Source organism: Thalassophryne amazonica, chromosome 13 (assembly GCF_902500255.1).
Source record: "Thalassophryne amazonica chromosome 13, fThaAma1.1, whole genome shotgun sequence".
Lineage (NCBI taxonomy): Eukaryota > Metazoa > Chordata > Actinopteri > Batrachoidiformes > Batrachoididae > Thalassophryne > Thalassophryne amazonica.
In genome coordinates, this window is record NC_047115.1 from 79,681,385 (window position 1) to 79,700,932 (window position 19,548).

Genomic DNA, 19,548 nt, shown 5'->3' on the forward strand with positions numbered 1-19,548 from the left:
GCAAAAGAGAGGCAGGAGGGGAGAGACCATCTGAAGAAACATGGGAACTGTCCGTGGTGCTGAAATTTAAACAGGCTGCTTTCCAAACAGCTTCAGCATCAATACAAGTCACAGCAATTTATTTTCCCCAAAACAATGTGATGTTTAATAAGTACCTCAAATATAAAACCATCTGCATGACCATCTCAGTGTAAGAGGCCAGAAAGTAGACACAAATAAACCAAAGTGATGCATTTACAACTCCCAGCCTTTTTTTTTTTAATCCACAACAGAGGGAGCAGCTGCTACTGCTGCTGCACTTTTCATGCAGATCCAATCAAAAGTCACGTATTTGGCCTTCTGTGGTCAAATGCAGCAGAAAGAAACAATCTGCTTTGGAATTCTCTTCCAGCCGAAGCCAAAATATGCTCATTAAAAATGATGTTTACATCCTAAACATCAGTCCCTCTTGGGCCAGTTGTACCGGACAGTCACACTAATTGGAGACTAATCAACCCCAGCCCCTCTCTCTCTCTCGCTCTCTCTCAAAGAAATGGATGTGATCTTCCAGATCACCAGCAGCTTTCATGCATGCCCCCCCAAATCACTCATTCCTTGCAATGACTTTGTCACATTATTCAGCTTTGGAAGCTGTCAGACTTGGTGGCTAACCATCTGCCACCTACTATCTTTACATCACAGATGCACCATGAAGTGGATTCTTGCACTATATGGAGCAGACAGCTGATCCAAAGAAATCAGCTGTTGAGCTGATATGCAGCTACACAACATGCTGTTTGCAAGTGGTGACATCAAAACACGCTTTCACGCTCAGGGAATCCAAACAAACACCATCAGCTGTCATCAGGCTTAAAACCCAACGAGGAGCTTAACACATTTACACCAAATCCCATGTTTTTAGGGCTATTTCACATAATCAAATCACATCTTGGAAAACGCGTGTGTTTTTATTTTTTTTTTTCCATATATGGTTGCTGTTGGACATGAAAAGATTATGCAACAGGTCAAGCACTTGCAGAAGCCTTCCTGTGAGACACATCCTTGGACTGTACAGTATTTTGGCTGATGCAAAGATGAGAATGATGTCACAAGTCGGTAAATAAGGGTCGTTTTGTCGGGCACTGCAGAGACCAGGCGGGTGTGGTGACTGCATTAGCAGACGCGCAAAAACACACGACGTGGTCACCCAGCACCCCCCCCCCCCCCCCCCCCCACACACACACACACATCCCATTCCTCCCCCGAAAAAAAAAAAAAAAAAGCCTCTGTGGCCACATTAAGTTTAGAGGATCTTTTCTGAGGAAAATCTCCAAACTGGCTTTTCTGGCAGAGTCAAGGTGCCCCGGTGAAGGCGCGCCTCCTTAAACAGAAAAAAAAAAAAAAACGAAATAAATAATAATTCACGCACAATGACAAGCTGGCATCTGCTCTCCATCTGACAACAGCTTAGTATTCTCCACAGGTACCCCACTCTCTCCCTCAAAGCAACAGCCAATATTTTCTCTCTCTTTTTTTAAACCCTCTATGCACACCACTCTTTCCCATCCCTATGCGGCTTTTTTCCCTTCTCCTTCTATTTTTTTTTTTTTTTGAGCCAGCTCACACGAACAACATCGGAACTGAACAGCGGCTTCATAAAATATGCAGGTAAAAAAGCACCGACATCTTAGCACAACACTTTTCATGCTCCGCTGAGAACTGACCTCCCAATCTAACGAATCCCACTCTTCGGTAAACATCCGGAGGATTTCTTTTCATCAAAAAAAAAAAAAGGAAAAAAAAAAAAAAGCGAACCAGGCGCAGCGGCTCTATGGAGCGACTGAGCGATTATGTGCCATTTAGGCTTCTTTTTTTTTTTTTTTTTTTTTTTTTTGGTGCTGCTGTCCTCACAGAATGAATTCAAGCGTCGACAGCAGAAAGAATCAAGTTGAGATGGAAAAAACAGGACGAACGACGCTGCGTTTTACAGTCCAACATTTTGCCTCGGCCACCAATTAATGCGCCACTTGCGCTCGCAGGCGGATAGATCCTGACAAGGCGCTCCGCCTGATCATCGCTTGTGTTTCAGCTGCTGTGCTGCTTTTTGGGAAGGAAGGAAGGAGGGGAAAAAAGGTGGCAGACTATACAACACGCAACTTCTCATTTCCAGAATATTTAGTGCAGCGCATATCGTCCAAAGCCAATAAATCCCCGTAGCGCATTAAATCCCGTCCCTCTACTGAAGAGGAAGAATAATAAAGGGAAATTTTAAAGGTCCCTGTAAGAGGTGTTTCATAAAACACGTGACTCCCGTTATTCCTTGATGGAAAAAAAAATGATGCATTTAATCCATAAGCAGTGGGAGACACCATATGGATGCGCTAAAATGAATTATACTGTTACTCACCATTAGCACAGCAAAGTTATTGTGATGGGTGCAATGAATTGTGGTCGTGCTGCCCCAGGAGCCTGTTATGTGGCAGCCCTCTGCCCTCCAGCCACCGTGTCCATCCAGCAGGTCAAAATCCCAGTAGGCTGCAGTGGGGTCTATACCCAGCGCGAAGTGCCTCAGAGCAACGGTAACGGGGCGCACGGCGCTCCTGCAGCCATCTGCAAGAAAAGCAACACGTTCGTTTTAATCAAAAAATAAATAAATAAAACAAGTGCAAAGTCTGGAAGTGCGCATTTACGCACAAACTCCTGCATGCGCAGGTCTGTCAGCGCAGAAGGCTGCAGATCAAACACTTTAATTTAAAGAAACAAACGCAGGATTGGTGACGTGGAATGCGCACATGGTGATCTGGTGAAATAAAAATCAAATGATGAGGCTTTTCTTTGACGTAACGGGAATGCTTGTGTGGCAACATGTTGCGCATTCAAAACTGTGTGGGAGCATGTTGACATCACAGACATGACGGAGGGAGGAAAAAAAGAGAAAAAAGAAAAATGGATTTCCTCTTACCTAATTTGGTGAATGCAACTGGTGTCGAAACGCTCCTGCGTTTACCGTCGTCTGCCAGATTTGACGAATTGCCCGTGCACGGAAAGAGTTTCCCATTGCGAAACACGATAAACTGCAGCTTGCAAGTTGAATTATCAACAGATTGCAGCGCAGAGGAGGAGAAAGGCGGACCAGCCAGCGGGAAATGGATCGAAGCGACTGCCACCGAGTTCTGCGGATGGAATAATAAATAAATAAATAAATAAATAAATAAAAATATAAATGTAATAATGTCTCAGAGATGCACAGTGGGGGGAAACTCCCACAGACAAACAGTGAATCTGCTTCCCCCCCTCCACGGGCGGAGGCGACCATAGACCACGAGTGACCAGGGGAATGAGAATCACGTTGGAAGCGCTTTAGTGCGCCCTGCCGCAGAGGTAGAAATGGTTCTTACCATTTCAGCTTGAGGGCACATCAACACTGCAGCTTGATTTAAAGAGACAACCGGTCTGACTTTGTCTTCTTTTTACCGACTATAAACACTGGATCACGCTGGAAATAAAGCAGCCATGCCTGCCTGGCAGGATTTGGAGCAAATGTTTCTGTGGACACAGGATGTCAGAAGGGTATGTCAAAGGCACTTGACATGTTTGGGCTTAAATAAATTCAAATTGATTCCATCGCATCCCTGTGACTGCAAGAAAAAACTGTAATTCCCTGGCTTCCTTGTAATATATATATATATATATATATATATATGGAAGTGGCTATTTGCATGGTGGCCATGTTCATAACTCTCATTTGGCTATTCGCACGGCAAGACACTGGTGGTAAAACTTGGAACTACTTGTATAAACAAACATATTGCATTAAACAAGAGTTATGGACACGGCAGCTGTTCGAATAGGGTCGGCCATTTGCCACCAGAGTCTTGCAGTGCAAATACTGAAATGAGAGTTATGGACATGGCCGAATAAAAAAAATCAGCAAAATCGAAATATATTAAAGGACTTAAGACATCTTGAATGCAGTATGTTTGTTTATACAAGTAGTTCCAAGTTTTACCACCAGTCTTGCCGTGTGAATAGCCAAATGAGAGTTATGGACACGGCCGCTGTGCAAATAGCCATGGCCATTATATATATATATATATATATATATATATATATATATATATATATATATATATAATGGCTGAGTGGATCCTTGTGGTTTGATTGGTGCTTTATATGTCACAGGACATGGATTAATTCATCCCATTTGTGTTGCACTGCATTTAGAGTGTGGCTTGGTTCCATTTAGAGTGCAAATTTGGTTCCAGACACTTGGTACCATTGCACTCTGAGCACACACGCATGCACGCATGTCATCATGCATGCGTGCCCACATGCTCGCATACACAGATGTATGCACACACGCGATTGTGCAAGCGTCCTCGTGTGCACACACACACAACATGCACACGCGCAGGCACACACAAAACAAATCCACTGTTCTGTCTAGAGGCTGTTGGCAGGAAGTTGGAATGAAAAGCTGGACTCATTTCTGATGTTTTTTTTTTTTTTTTTTTTTTCTGCACTGAGGATGTACACAGTGTGTTTTTGGTAGTACAAACGCAACACTTGAGGGACCGTGCAATTGGCATGCTGACAGCAGGAATGTCAACCAGAACTGTTGCTCGTGTATTGAATGTTCATTTCTCTACCATAAGCCGTCTCCAAAGGCGTTTCAGAGAATTTGGCAGTACATCCAACCAGCCTCACAACCGCAGACCACGTGTAACCACACCAGCCCAGGACCTCCACATCCAGCATGTTCACCTCCAAGATCGTCTGAGACCAGCCACTCGGACAGCTGCTGAAACAATCGGTTTGCATAACCAAAGAATTTCTGCACAAACTGTCAGAAACCGTCTCAGGGAAGCTCATCTGCATGCTCGCCGTTCTCACCGGGGTCTCGACCTGACTCCAGTTCATCGTCGTAACCGACTTGAGTGGGCAAATGCTCACATTCGCTGGCATTTGGCACGTTGGAGAGGTGTTCTCTTCACAGATGAATCCCGGTTCACACTGTTCAGGGCAGATGGCAGACAGCGTGTGTGGCGTCGTGTGGGTGAGCGTTTTCTGATGTCAATGTTGTGGATCGAGTGGCCCATGGTGGCGGTGGGGTTATGGTATGGGCAGGCATCTGTTTTGGACGAAGAACACAGGTGCATTTTATTGATGGCATTTTGAATGCACAGAGATACCGTGACGAGATCCTGAGGCCCATTGTTGTGCCATACATCCAAGAACATCACCTCATGTTGCAGCAGGATAATGCACGGCCCCATGTTGCAAGGATCTGTACACAATTCTTGGAAGCTGAAAATGTCCCAGTTCTTGCATGGCCGGCATACTCACCGGACATGTCACCCATTGAGCATGTTTAGGATGCTCTGGACCGGCGTATACGACAGCGTGGACCAGTTCCTGCCAATATCCAGCAACTTCGCACAACCATTGAAGAGGAGTGGACCAACATTCCACAGGCCACAACTGACAACCTGATCAACTCTATGCGAAGGAGATGTGTTGCACTGCATGAGGCAAATGGTGGTCACACCAGATACTGACTGGTATCCCCCCCAGTAAAACAAAACTGCACCTTTCAGAGTGGCCTTTTATTGTGGCCAGTCTAAGGCACACCTGTGCACTAATCATGGTGTCTAATCAGCATCTTGATATAGCACACCTGTGAGGTGGGATGGATTATCTCAGCAAAGGAGAAGTGCTCACTATCACAGATTTAGACTGGTTTGTGAACAATATTTGAGGGAAATGGTGATATTGTGTATGTGGAAAAAGTTTTAGATCTTTGAGTTCATCTCGTACAAAAATACAAAATGGGAGCAAAACCAAAAGTGTTGCGTTTATATTTTTGTTGAGTACATGCACGCACAAGCGCCGACCAGGTTGCGTGTGTGTGTGCATGCGCGGGGGACAACAAGCTAACTGACACTGCTAATTCTTGTAAGACACACATAACACACACACACACACACACACGCAGACACATAACAAATCCACTGTGCTGTCTGGAGGCTGTTAGCAGGAAGTTGGAATGAAAAGCTGGACTCAGTTCTGACTTGATTTTTTTTTTCGCTGAACTGAGTACGTACACAGTCGACCGACTCATTTGCATGTGTGCGTGCACGGGGGACAATGACACGATGATTTGATTGAGCTAACTGACGCTGCTAATTCTTTTAACATACACACACACACACACACACACACACACACACACACACACACACACACACACACACACACACACACACACACACACACACAAAATCCACTCTGCTGTAAGCCTTCTGGATGCATGAAGAGCTGTTAACGCTGACATGATTTTTGGCTGGACTGAGGAACTACACAAAGTCTTTGTATGGAAGTCTGAAGTCAGTGCACAGCATCACTGGACTATATGTTACAATTTGTACTTTAGCAGCAGTGAAACACACACACACACACACACACACACACACACACACACACACACACACACACACACACACACACACACACACACACACACATATATATAGTGATGGCCAAAAGTATTGAGACAGCATGATAAAATCAAATTTTTAGTTAATTGCTTATTAGCGCTCTATCCTATTACAAAGTATGATGAAATATTTCATGATGTGCTCTGATTGGTTGTAAATGTGTCTGATGAAATATTGCATCATACTTTGCTGTATACAGTATATATAAGAAATATGATCACACACCCCAGTTCGAAACAAGCAAGTAATGGCAAAACGTTTTCTAGTGAATTACGCAGTTCTGTAGCTGTTATATGCTGTGCCGGACATTCTGCGAAGATGACTTCTGATCTACTATCAATATCACAAGCCTCTGCTTATCGGTTAGTGACAAAATTCAAAGACACTGGAGCTGTAGTGAAGGGGAAGCACACCGGTAGACCAAGGGTAACTTCCACGACAACTGACAACATGATCAGGAAATGTATTAAATGCGATCCCTGTGCATCTTCCTCATTTATCTAAGCACAACTGCCTCAAGAAGATCACGTCCCATCTACTAGGACTATCAGGCATCATTTACATACCAAATTCCAGCTCCCTAGTCAAATACCTGCGAAGAAGCCAAACATGCCACATGGCCAAAGTGGTGAAGAATTGGCTGAGGGACCAGGACATCCAGCTCTTGGAACCATGGCCTGGGTCATCTCCGAACCTCAACCCAATCGAGAATTGTTGGACCCAAGTGAAGAAAGCCGTTGCTGCCTAAAAACCGTCCTCAGTCCACGAACTTCAAGAGGCAATCAAGCAAGCATGGATTCAAGAAGTCACACAGGATTACTGTTGTTGCCTGTTTTATTCCATGCCAAAGCGGGTTGCTCAGGTGTTGAAGAACAAAGGACTCCATACGAAGTACTGAGTACTGTATAACAGATGTACATTGTTATGTGCTGTAATTTTAGCGAGAATTCTCTGTAAAATATAAATTTGCTTAAAAAGTTGATTTTTTTGTTTTGTCTCCACCACTGTATATATACTTCGCTCACGTTCTGTACAAATCATGACTTCAAGGTTTAAATCAAGTTACATTCCTGTCAAGTTTTGCTGTACCAGTATAGTATAAAGACTTGCATTAATTTTCTGACACTTATCTGGCCCCGGGTCCAAGCAGCTCATCCCACACTTCTCTGTCCTTGGCTAAATCCTCTAACTCTTCCTTTTACCAAACCAGCTGGGAAATATACGAGGTCTGTTAGAAAAGTATCTGACCTTTTTAGTTTATGCCAAAAATATATGGATTTGATTCATATGTTTTTACGTCAGCCAAGCTTGAACCTTCGTGCGCATGCGTGAGTTTTTTCACACCTGTCGGTTGTGTCGTTCGCCTGTGGGCACGCTTTGAGTGAGCACTGGTCCACCCCTCTCGTCGTTTTTTCATTGCGAGGAAATGGCGGAATGATTTGGGCTTTGTTCCATCAGAATTTTTTTCAGAAACTGTTAGAGACAGGCAGCTGGAAACCATTCGGAAAATTCAGATGGCTTTCGGTGAAAATTTTATGGGCTTCACAGAGTAGAGAAGCTTGAATCTTCGACTGGACTGGGTTGCTTGACGTGAGGACGTTTCGCTTCAAATCGCAGAAGCTTCCTCAGCTGAAATTCTTGCTCTGGTAGTCTGACTTCCATCTTGACTCTTGTAGAGAAGAATAAAACAGAAGCCAACAAAAGCTGGAGTTTTTCAATCAATCAATCAATCAATTTTATTTATATAGCGCCAAATCACAACAAACAGTTGCCCCAAGGCGCTTTATATTGTAAGGCAAGGCCATACAATAATTACGGAAAAACCCCAACGGTCAAAACGACCCCCTGTGAGCAAGCACTTGGCGACAGTGGGAAGGAAAAACTCCCTTTTAACAGGAAGAAACCTCCAGCAGAACAGGCTCAGGGAGGGGCAGTCTTCTGCTGGGACTGGTTGGGGCTGAGGGAGAGAACCAGGAAAAAGACATGCTGTGGAGGGGAGCAGAGATCAATCACTAATGATTAAATGCAGAGTGGTGCATACAGAGCAAAAGGAGAAAGAAACACTCCCCCCCAGCAGTCTACGTCTATAGCAGCATAACTAAGGGATGGTTCAGGGCCACCTGATCCAGCCCTAACTATAAGCTTTAGCAAAAAGGAAAGTTTTAAGCCTAATCTTAAAAGTAGAGAGGGTGTCTGTCTCCCTGATCCAAATTGGGAGCTGGTTCCACAGGAGAGGAGCCTGAAAGCTGAAGGCTCTGCCTCCCATTCTACTCTTACAAACCCTAGGAACTACAAGTAAGCCTGCAGTCTGAGAGCGAAGCGCTCTATTGGGGTGATATGGTACTATGAGGTCCCTAAGATAAGATGGGACCTGATTATTCAAAACCTTATAAGTAAGAAGAAGAATTTTAAATTCTATTGTAGAATTAACAGGAAGCCAATGAAGAGAGGCCAATATGGGTGAGATATGCTCTCTCCTTCTAGTCCCCGCTAGTACTCTAGCTGCAGCATTTTGAATTAACTGAAGGCTTTTCAGGGAACTTTTAGGACAACCTGATAATAATGAATTACAATAGTCCAGCCTAGAGGAAATAAATGGATGAATTAGTTCTTCAGCATCACTCTGAGACAAGACCTTTCTAATTTTAGAGATATTGCGTAAATGCAAAAAAACAGTCCTACATATTTGTTTAATATGCGCACTGAATGACATATCCTGATCAAAAATGACTCCAAGATTTCTCACAGTATTACTAGAGGTCAGGGTAATGCCATCCAGAGTAAGGATCTGGTTAGACACCATGTTTCTAAGATTTGTGGGGCCAAGTACAATAACTTCAGTTTTATCTGAGTTTAAAAGCAGGAAATTAGAGGTCATCCATGTCTTTATGTCTGTAAGACAATCCTGCAGTTTAGCTAATTGGTGTGTGTCCTCTGGCTTCATGGATAGATAAAGCTGGGTATCATCTGCGTAACAATGAAAATTTAAGCAATGCCATCTAATAATACTGCCTAAGGGAAGCATGTATAAAGTGAATAAAATTGGTCCTAGCACAGAACCTTGTGGAACTCCATAATTAACCTTAGTCTGTGAAGAAGATTCCCCATTTACATGAACAAATTGTAATCTATTAGATAAATATGATTCAAACCACCGCAGCGCAGTGCCTTTAATACCTATGGCATGCTCTAATCTCTGTAATTAAATTTTATGGTCAACAGTATCAAAAGCAGCACTGAGGTCTAACAGAACAAGCACAGAGATGAGTCCACTGTCTGAGGCCATAAGAAGATCATTTGTAACCTTCACTAATGCTGTTTCTGTACTATGATGAATTCTAAAACCTGACGGAAACTCTCCAAATAGACCATTCCTCTGCAGATGATCAGTTAGCTGTTTTACAAGTACCCTTTCAAGAATTTTTGAGAGAAAAGGAAGGTTGGAGATTGGCCTATAATTAGTTAAGATAGCTGGGTCAAGTGATGGTTTTTTAAGTAATGGTTTAATTACTGCCACCTTAAAAGCCTGTGGTACATAGCCAACTAATAAAGATAGATTGATCATATTTTAGATCGAAGCATTAAATAATGGTAGGGCTTCCTTGAGCAGCCTGGTAGGAATGGGGTCTAATAGACATGTTGATGGTTTGGATGAAGTAACTAATGAAAATCAGACAGAACAATCGGAGAGAAAGAATCTAACCAAATACCGGCATCACTGAAAGCAGCCAAAGATAACGATATGTCTTTGGGATGATTATGAGTAATTTTTTCTCTAATAGTTAAAATTTTATTAGCAAAGAAAGTCATGAAGTCATTACTAGTTAAAGTTAAAGGAATACTCGGCTCAATAGAGCTCTGACTCTTTGTCAGCCTGGCTACAGTGCTGAAAAGAACCCTGGGGTTGTTCTTATTTTCTTCAATTAGTGATGAGTAGTAAGATGTCCTAGCTTTACAGAGGGCTTTTTTATAGAGCAACAGACTCTTTTTCCAGGCTAAGTGAAGATCTTCTAAATTAGTGAGACGCCATTTCCTCTCCAACTTACGGGTTATCTGCTTTAAGCTGCGAGTTTGTGAGTTATACCATGGAGTCAGGCACTTCTGATTTAAAGCTCTCTTTTTCAGAGGAGCTACAGCATCCAAAGTTGTCTTCAATGAGGATGTAAAACTATTGACGAGATACTCTATCTCACTTGCAGAGTTTAGGTAGCTACTCTGCACTGTGTTGGTATATGGCATTAGGGAACATAAAGAAGGAAACATATCCTTAATCCTAGTTACAGCGCTTTCTGAAAGACTTCTAGTGTAATGAAACTTATTCCCCACTGCTGGGTAGTCCATCAGAGTAAATGTAAATGTTATTAAGAAATGATCAGACAGAAGGGAGTTTTCAGGGAATACTGTTAAGTCTTCAATTTCCATACCATAAGTCAGAACAAGATCTAAGATATGATTAAAGTGGTGGGTGGACTCATTTACATTTTGAGCAAAGCCAATTGAGTCTAACAATAGATTAAATGCAGTGTTGAGGCTGTCATTCTCAGCATCTGTGTGGATGTTAAAATCGCCCACTATAATTATCTTATCTGAGCTAAGCACTAAGTCAGACAAAAGGTCTGAAAATTTACAGAGAAACTCTCAGTAACGACCAGGAGGACGATAGATAACAACAAATAAAACTGGTTTTTGGGACATTTGATTAATTAATAAGCTGGAATGGAAGATTGCTGCTAATCCTCCGCCTCGGCCCGTGCTACGAGCGTTTTAACCTAACCAGACCCCTCCTACCGAGAGGCCGACTGCTACAGGCTACTGACTACACAATAGCCCTTGACGACTCTCCTGATGACGTGAATGACTCATTACCATGAACAAAAGACTGAAACTGCTTTGACCTGAGTACCCCATTGTAAACAGGGGACAAAGCGTGTCTGAGACCCCCTCCATGGTTAAGGCTGGGTTTCAACTGTTTTACAAAGAATACTTCCTTGACAGCTCTCTCAAACCATTTCTTCTCTCTGGCTAAGATTTTTAACTTCCTTGTCCTCAAACGCGTGGTTAGTGTCTTTCAGGTGGAGATGAACTGCAAACTGAGGTCCACTGGCGCCCTCTCTGCGGTGCTGGTATAGCCTTTTGTGTAAAGGTTGCTTAGTCTCACCTATGCAGTGTTCATTACAGTTTTCCTGACATCTGATAGAATACACTACATTGCTCTGTTTGTAACTAGGGATCCTGTCCTTTGGGTGAACTAATTTCTGTCTCAAGGTGTTAACCAGTTTAAAGTAAACTGGGATTTTGTGCTGTCTGAAGATCCTCTGTAGTTTTTCCCCTACTCCTGGCAAATAAGGGAGAGACACTCCTCTTCTTCTTGTCTCCGTCTCCTGTCTATCTGGTCTCTTTGTTTTCTGGGACTTCTGCACTTTGTCCAGGGACCATCGTGGGTACCCACATGCTGTGAGGGGTTTCCGTACAAGTTGTTGTTCTTTAGCCCTTCCCTCTGCAGTTGTGGGCACCTGTAGGGCTCTGTGTTGAAGAGTCCTGATCACCCCGAGCTTGAGTTCAAGGGGGTGGTTTGAGCCAAAGAGCAGATATTGGTCAGTGTGAGTGGGTTTTCTGTAAACCTCTGTCTGGAGCTGCCTGTTCTCTCCAATCGTAACATCACTGTCCAAGAAGGCTAAATGGTTGTTTCTGGCATCCTCACGTGTGAACTTGATATCCACCGAGTTGATGTGTTCTGTAAAGTCCTCGACCTACTGTTGCTTGATTTTAACCCATGTGTCATCGACATACAAGGTCTGTGAGAAAAGTATTGGACCTTTTTGTTTTTTTCAAAAACTCTATGGATTTGATTCATATGTTTTTACATCAGCCAAGCTTGAATCTTCGTGCGCATGTGTGAGTTTTTCCATGCCTGTCGGTTGCGTCATTCGCCTGTGGGCAGGCTTTGTGTTTCCTCGTCCTGCTAGCTTCCTTGTGTGTATGACCACCGGCCTGTTTACTCGACCATCTGATGTTAGTTGTACTTTTGCTCTTGTTGGACTGCCTTTTTGTATACATGTGCAGAAGAGGTTACAATTTGCCAAAGAACACATCAACTGGCCGAAAGAGAAAAGGAGAAATATTTTGTGGACTGATGAGAGTAAAATTGTTCTTTTTGGGTCCAAGGGCCGCAGACAGTTTGTGAGCTGACCCTCAAACTCTGAATTCAAGCCGCAGTTCACAGTGAAGACAGTGAAGCATGGTGGTTCAAGCAATATGATATGGGCATGTTTCTCCTACTATGGCGTTGGGCCTATATATTCCTTCCCACTGTTGCCAAGTGCTTGCTCACAGGGGGTCGTTTTGACCGTTGGGGTTTTTCATAATTGTTGTATGGCCTTGCCTTATAATATAGAGCGCCTTGGGGCAACTGTTTGTTGTGATTTGGCGCTATATAAAAAAAAAGTTGATTGATTGAGTTGATATATTGCATACCAGGTATCATGGATCAGTTTGTATATGTCAAAATACTTGAAGAGGTCATGTTGCCTTATGCTGAAGAGGACATGCCCTTGAAATGGGTGTTTCAACAAGACAAGGACCCCAAGCACACTACTAAACGAGCAAAATCTTGGTTCCAAACCAACAAAATTAATGTTTTGGAGTGGCCTGCCCAATCCCCGGACCTAAATCCAATTGAGAACTTGTGGGGTGACATCAAAAAAGCTGTTTCTGAAGCAAAACCAAGAAATGTGAATGAATTGTGGAATGTTGTTAAAGAATCTTGGAGTGGAATAACAGCTGAAAGGTGCCACAAGTTGGTTGACTCCATGCCTCGCAGATGTGAAGAAGTCATTAAAAACTGTGGTTATACAATTAAATACTAGTTTACTGATTCACAGGATTCCTAAAAAAGCAGTTTGAACATAATAGTTTTGAGCTTGTAGCGTCAACAGCAGATGCTACTATTACTGTGAAGACCCCCTTTTCTACTTTTTTTTTTACTAATAATCCCAATTTCATAGCCTTAAGAGTGTGCATATCATGAATGCTTGGTCTTGTTGGATTTGTGAGAATCTACTGAATCTACTGGTACCTTGTTTCCCATGTAACAATAAGAAATATACTCAAAACCTGGATTAATCTTTTTAGTCACGTAGCACTACTATTATTCTGAACACTACTATATATATATATATATATATATATATATATATATATATATATATATATATATATATATATATATATATATATATATATATATATATATATATTATATTTTTACACAATTATCCTTTATTGACCGAGTTTCATTCATGAAGTCAGTGGTGTGGGTACACATCTCTTTGTGTGGGTGTGACTGTGAGCGGCTCAGCGAGGGTCATTGTAATCTCATTATTTTAAGGTACAAATTAAAAAAAAAAATCCCCAGTCATGTTGAACAATTTTAATCACTAACGACAAGTACCTACAGAGCTACTTGTCTGAGTCCTGTATTTGTGTCCAGCCATTTCTGACCACCAATGCTGATAATCAAGGTTTCACTTTGTATAGTCTTTGAAGGATTATGTCAAAACTACTTCACGGATTCTTGCCACATTTGCACCACAGATAGAGATTAGGCAATGGAAGACTCCACTGAATTTTGCAGGTGATCCACCTCCAGATTTTGGATAAAGATTTCATTTTATATAGGCTTTGAAGGATTACGTCAAAACTCACAGATTCTCACCAAATTTGCACCACAGATAGATATTAGGGCATCAGTGCCTGCACTGAACTTTGGAGGTGATCTGCATCTACATCCAGATTCTGGATCAAGATTTCACTTTATATAGGCTGTGAATGATTTTATTGAAACTACTTCACAGATTCTCACCAAATTTGCACCACAGATAGATATTAGGCCATGCAAAACGCCTCTGAATTTTGTTGGTGATCTGGATCTGGATTGGCAGACATAAGTAATTTTAGATAGCTCTTATTTTTGCTGTAAATTTTGACATTTTAACATGGGCAACTGTGGGGACTGACTTGCTTTTGGAGCCAGCCTCAAGTGGCCATTCAATAAACTGCATGATCTAGTACTTCATTTTCAACATTCTAGGTTGCTATGATTGTAACCTGCTTATTGTATAAGTTACCTACTTTTAAATAATGGATGAAGATGATATTTGTGAAGTGTTACAGCTGGTCAAAGGGGGCCCAAATAGTGTCTGTGCTAGTGCACGTACAGACCCTGCACTGACTGTAGGCTTTAAATATAAAATTGAAAGACACTGTGATCCTGTTTCATCCTCTGTTTCAATATGTTTCATCACCAATTAAGCCAGACCATTTCAAACAATTTATTTTGAATCAGTTGGTGACATAGCAACCAATCCCTTCATTTTGATAAGATTTCGAAACAGTGTTCAAAACAGGATTTGATATATTCAGCTGCAGTATTTTGACTTAGCCATCAGGAATTTGTCCTGTCTAAGTGCCCCTTCACACATTGTGCGAATACGTACAACTCGGGGTGACTCACGGTGGTACAGCTCGTATGAGTGCACCACAGAACATTGCGCCGATGGGCAGGTGTGCACAATGCCGGAGCGACAGTTCATGCACTTGACGGTGTCTTTCGAGCAGCAACACAGTGCGAGCTGCTGCAGCTCGCACTGTGCATCATATGATGCATATAATTGCATCATATGCATCATATTTTAACCCTTTAGTGTCGACCCTCAACAGAAACTGCACTGCCCAATAATTTATTCAACATCCGCTGACCAGAGATATCTCAACAGCTGAAGTTGAGACGTTGTGTAAAATGTAAATAAAGCCAGAACACAATGATTTGCAAATCCTCTTCAGCCTATATTCGATTGAATACACCACAAACCCCCTGGGGTCGGACTGGCATTTTTTGGACAGTTCACTCGCCTGGCATAAATGTTTTATTATTGCTGTTAAAAGCTCACCCTGCATCCCACAATCAAGTAGTATGTCTCTTTTTTCAGGACAAACTGTACTTTCAGAATATATATATATGCTATAGTGGTGTTTTATAAGCGTAATAAAAGGTTTACAATCAGAAATAAAATAGGAAAAAATAAAGTGGAAAAAATTTACACACATTTATTCAAAACACACAGCAACTATAACAAACAACTATTCTGACACTTTAGAAAGGTACAACCCCTGGCAAAAATTATGGAATCACCGGCCTCGGAGGATGTTCATTCAGTTTAATTTTGTAGAAAAAAAGCAGATCACAGACATGACACAAAACTAAAGTCATTTCAAATGGCAACTTTCTGGCTTTAAGAAACACTATAAGAAATCAAGAAAAAAGATTGTGGCAGTCAGTAACTGTTACTTTTTTAGACCAAGCAGAGGAAAAAAATATGGAATCACTCAATTCTGAGGAAAAAATTATGGAATCACCCTGTAAATTTTCATCCCCCAAATTAACACCTGCATCAAATCAGATCTGGTCATTGACATTGACCCTATGTTGTATGGCTGGGGGGCATGGCTGCCTTTTTGTTTCTGTCTTTTGTTTTTCCTTCCAGGTGGCTTGCATTTGGGACTGAGTGGCTGTGTAGCTGAGTTTATCAGGACCTCACCCTGATCACCTGCGGCTCGTCAGGACTCACAGCTGTGGTGCATCTACATGGATTGGAACATGGTGGCATTTAAGACTGGAGTACACAGTGTGTATTTGCCAGAGACTCGACCTTGTGACCAGACGGGTGAGATCGTCGTCTCGGGAGCCATCTCATCATCAGTGGATGCAGAGAATGTCCAGGTTTGATGCATGGTCTGTGAAAGAGGAGAGGGTGAGGTCTCACGCTCGTCAGCACACTTCCTGAGGTACGTTAGATTTTGTGACTAACATTTATACAGTCAGTAAATGTGGTGTCCCTCACACCTTATTATATTGAGCTGTATGTTGGTCGTTTAAATCAGCTTCCGCTGCAGTGAGTTTGTGAACTGGATGTTCCATGCCTACAGGGTGGGAAGCTGATTAGTAATTAAGCCAGGAAGTGTTTGCTGTTTGTGCACCTTTGAGCGTTCTCTCTGTGTGTTGAGTGTGGACTCACATAATGATTCCTTCTTTCACAGACTCGGTTTGTCGCGGCCACCTGGGGGGTGTCGGCGGGGTCCTTGGGTCCGAACCAGTTCTGGCTCCGGACCGTTAGCGCTGCTGGGAGCGCACCGCAATCCACCACGCCAGACCGCGCACTTTTATATTTTTCACAGCACTGTTATGTTCATTAAACTCTGTTATCCTTTGTACCGTGCTCTGCTTATTTTATACTGGGTCCTTCAAACGCTGGTCGGTTCTCCGGGCTGCGTCCGACACATAACACCCTATGTGTCTTTTTGCAAGGAATGTTTTTGCAGTTTTTGCTCTATGGCAAGATGCATTATCATCTTGAAAAATGATTTCATCATCCCCAAACATCCTTTCAATTGTCCAAAATATCAACATAAACTTGTGCATTTATTGATGATGTAATGACAGCCATCTCCCCAGTGCCTTTACCTGACATGCAGCCCCATATCATCAATGACTGTGGAAATTTACATGTTCTCTTCAGGCAGTCATCTTTATAAATCCGATTGGAACGGCACCAAACAAAAGTTCCAGCATCATCACCTTGCCCAATGCAGATTCGAGATTCATCACTGAATATGACTTTCATCCAGTCATCCACAGTCCACGATTGCTTTTCCTTAGCCCATTGTAACCTTGTTTTTTTCTGTTTAGGTGTTAATGATGGCTTTCGTTTAGCTTTTCTGTATGTAAATCCCATTTCCTTTAGGCGGTTTCTTACAGTTCGGTGACAGACGTTGACTCCAGTTTCCTCCCATTCGTTCCTCATTTGTTTTGTTGTGCATTTTTCGATTTTTGAGACATATTGCTGTAAGTTTTCTGTCTTGACGCTTTGATGTCTTCCTTGGTCTACCAGTATGTTTGCCTTTAACAACCTTCCCATGTTGTTTGTATTTGGTCCAGAGTTTAGACACAGCTGACTGAACAACCAACATCTTTTGCAACATTGCATGATGATTTACCCTCTTTTAAGAGTTTAATAATCCTCTCCTTTGTTTCAATTGACATCTCTCGTGTTGGAGCCATGATTCATGTCAGTCCACTTGGTGCAACAGCTCTCCAAGGTGTGATCACTCCCTTTTAGATGCAGACTAACGAGCAGATCTGATTTGAGCCAGAAAGTTGCCATTTGAAATGACTTTAGTTTTGTGTCATGTCTGTGATCTGCTTTTTTCCTACAAAATTAAACAACTGAATGAACATCCTCTGAGGCCGGTGATTCCATAATTTTTGCCAGGGGTTGTAGTTTGGGGACTTGTACAAAATAATGTACAAAGTAAAGGTTCTAACAATAAACACAAATTTGTTTTTTAACAATATATACAAAATGGTCTATGCATTTTGTTGGTCTTCATGCCACATCTCAAAGCAATTTCTGTCTGCTATTACACAAAGGCCCACATCACAAACTTTGCACTTCCATGGAGCTGACTGTTCTTTTTGGAATGTGTTCCTGCACTGTAAACAACACATCTTCACACGTTGAGGGACCCCTCCATTCATATGCGTAAATGGTGCTTTACGTGTCAACTGCTTGTGAACAGCTGAGCCTTTTTGGGATGCTCTTTTTATACTCAATCAAGACACTCACCTGTTTCAAATTAACCTGTTCACCTGTGGAATCTTCCAAACAGGTGTTCTTTGGGCACTTATCAACTTTCCCAGTCTTTTGTTGCCCCCGTCCCGGCTTTTTTGAAATGTGTTGCAGGCATCCATTTCAAAATGAGCAAATATTTGCACAAAAAAAAAAAAAATGTCTATCAGTTTGAACATTACATATCATGTCTTTGTGGTGTATTCAGTTGAATGCAGGTTGAAGAGGATTTGCAAATCACTGTATTCTGTTTTTATTTACATTTCACACAATGTCCCAACTTCATTGGAATCAGGGTTGTATATAGACACACCAAAGTTGCTATTCTAGTTGCTTGTGTGCATCAAAGTTTATCAGATGAAACAAGATTTGAGTTACAAGGTGATAACCTTTACTGGTTTTGAGTTATTGTTTATATAGTTTGGCTGGGATAGATTCACCCACTCACTCACTCACCCATTCATCTGCATTTTTACTGTCTAAGCCCAACACTGTTACCAGCACAGGGAACTCCAAAACTTCAAAAGAAAGGATGATTCAATTATGGCTGTCAGATAAGGGAGACAAATCTTTACACTGTAATAAAACTTCACCGACATGCTGCAACCTTCAGGGCCTGAAAACCTTCAGTACAGCTATAGACGGAAGTGTCCTTGATGATATTTCTTATGAAATTTGAATGGTGGAATAATATCCAAATAAATTGGTTCACTCAGTTCATTATTCAAAAATTATCTTACTTTTCTTAGTATTTTACCTTTGTTAAAGTAACATTCATAATGATGTATCACTTTCAGGGCCTCAGATTTATTTGGTTACAGTCTAATATTACAGTCAAACCAATATGTCCTCAGAGAAGACTGAAAATGTAATAACTGTCTTTTTCACAAGAAAGTAAATTATGTTCTGTAGACAAGAAGGTAGGTAGTATTAGCTGACACCGCTAGGTGTCAAATACTGGCAGGCATCACCTCACAGATGTGTTTAAATGTTGGGAAGAATTGTCGATACTGAATGTAATAAAATTCACAAAGTGACTCATTAGACAAAGAGCTGCAACAACAGTTAATGTTTCTGCAGTTGTGACAACATAAATTACAACATAGATGGTATATACCCTTTGTAACATCAACCATCGGTAGGGTTGCTAACCACCCCTTCAAAAACAGAATCGTCCTGTACTTGGAATCTAAAATACATGTCCTGTTTTGAACCAATAAGTGACACACTTTGTCCTGTATTTCTGTGAGAATCAAACATGAATCAATAATCAGTGAATGACAGGGCGATTTAAATTAGAATCTATAATAATGTGCTAATCTGACTGGTCAAAGTATGTCACTCAATGTCACTTGCTTTGAAGACAGTGAAGACACATGGCAGGTAGT

At 41.8% G+C, this 19,548-nt stretch overlaps 1 protein-coding gene and 1 long non-coding RNA gene across 2 annotated transcripts in view; one reads left to right on the forward strand and one right to left on the reverse strand.

The window, feature by feature from the left end:
• LOC117522767 (adhesion G protein-coupled receptor A3) overlaps positions 1-19,548 on the reverse strand; it is a 1,389,271-nt gene that overhangs the window by 458,412 nt on the left and 911,311 nt on the right. The window contains exons 13-14 of the mRNA XM_034184162.1: positions 2,942-3,152; positions 2,387-2,589 (exon numbers count right to left, since the gene is read on the reverse strand). Of these exons, the coding sequence (XP_034040053.1) occupies positions 2,387-2,589; positions 2,942-3,152 (414 nt within the window). The remainder of the gene's footprint in view (positions 1-2,386; positions 2,590-2,941; positions 3,153-19,548) is intronic.
• LOC117522771 lies at positions 1,251-2,361 on the forward strand. The gene is made up of 2 exons (XR_004564327.1): positions 1,251-1,647; positions 1,893-2,361. It is a non-coding gene; the product is annotated as an uncharacterized LOC117522771 (long non-coding RNA).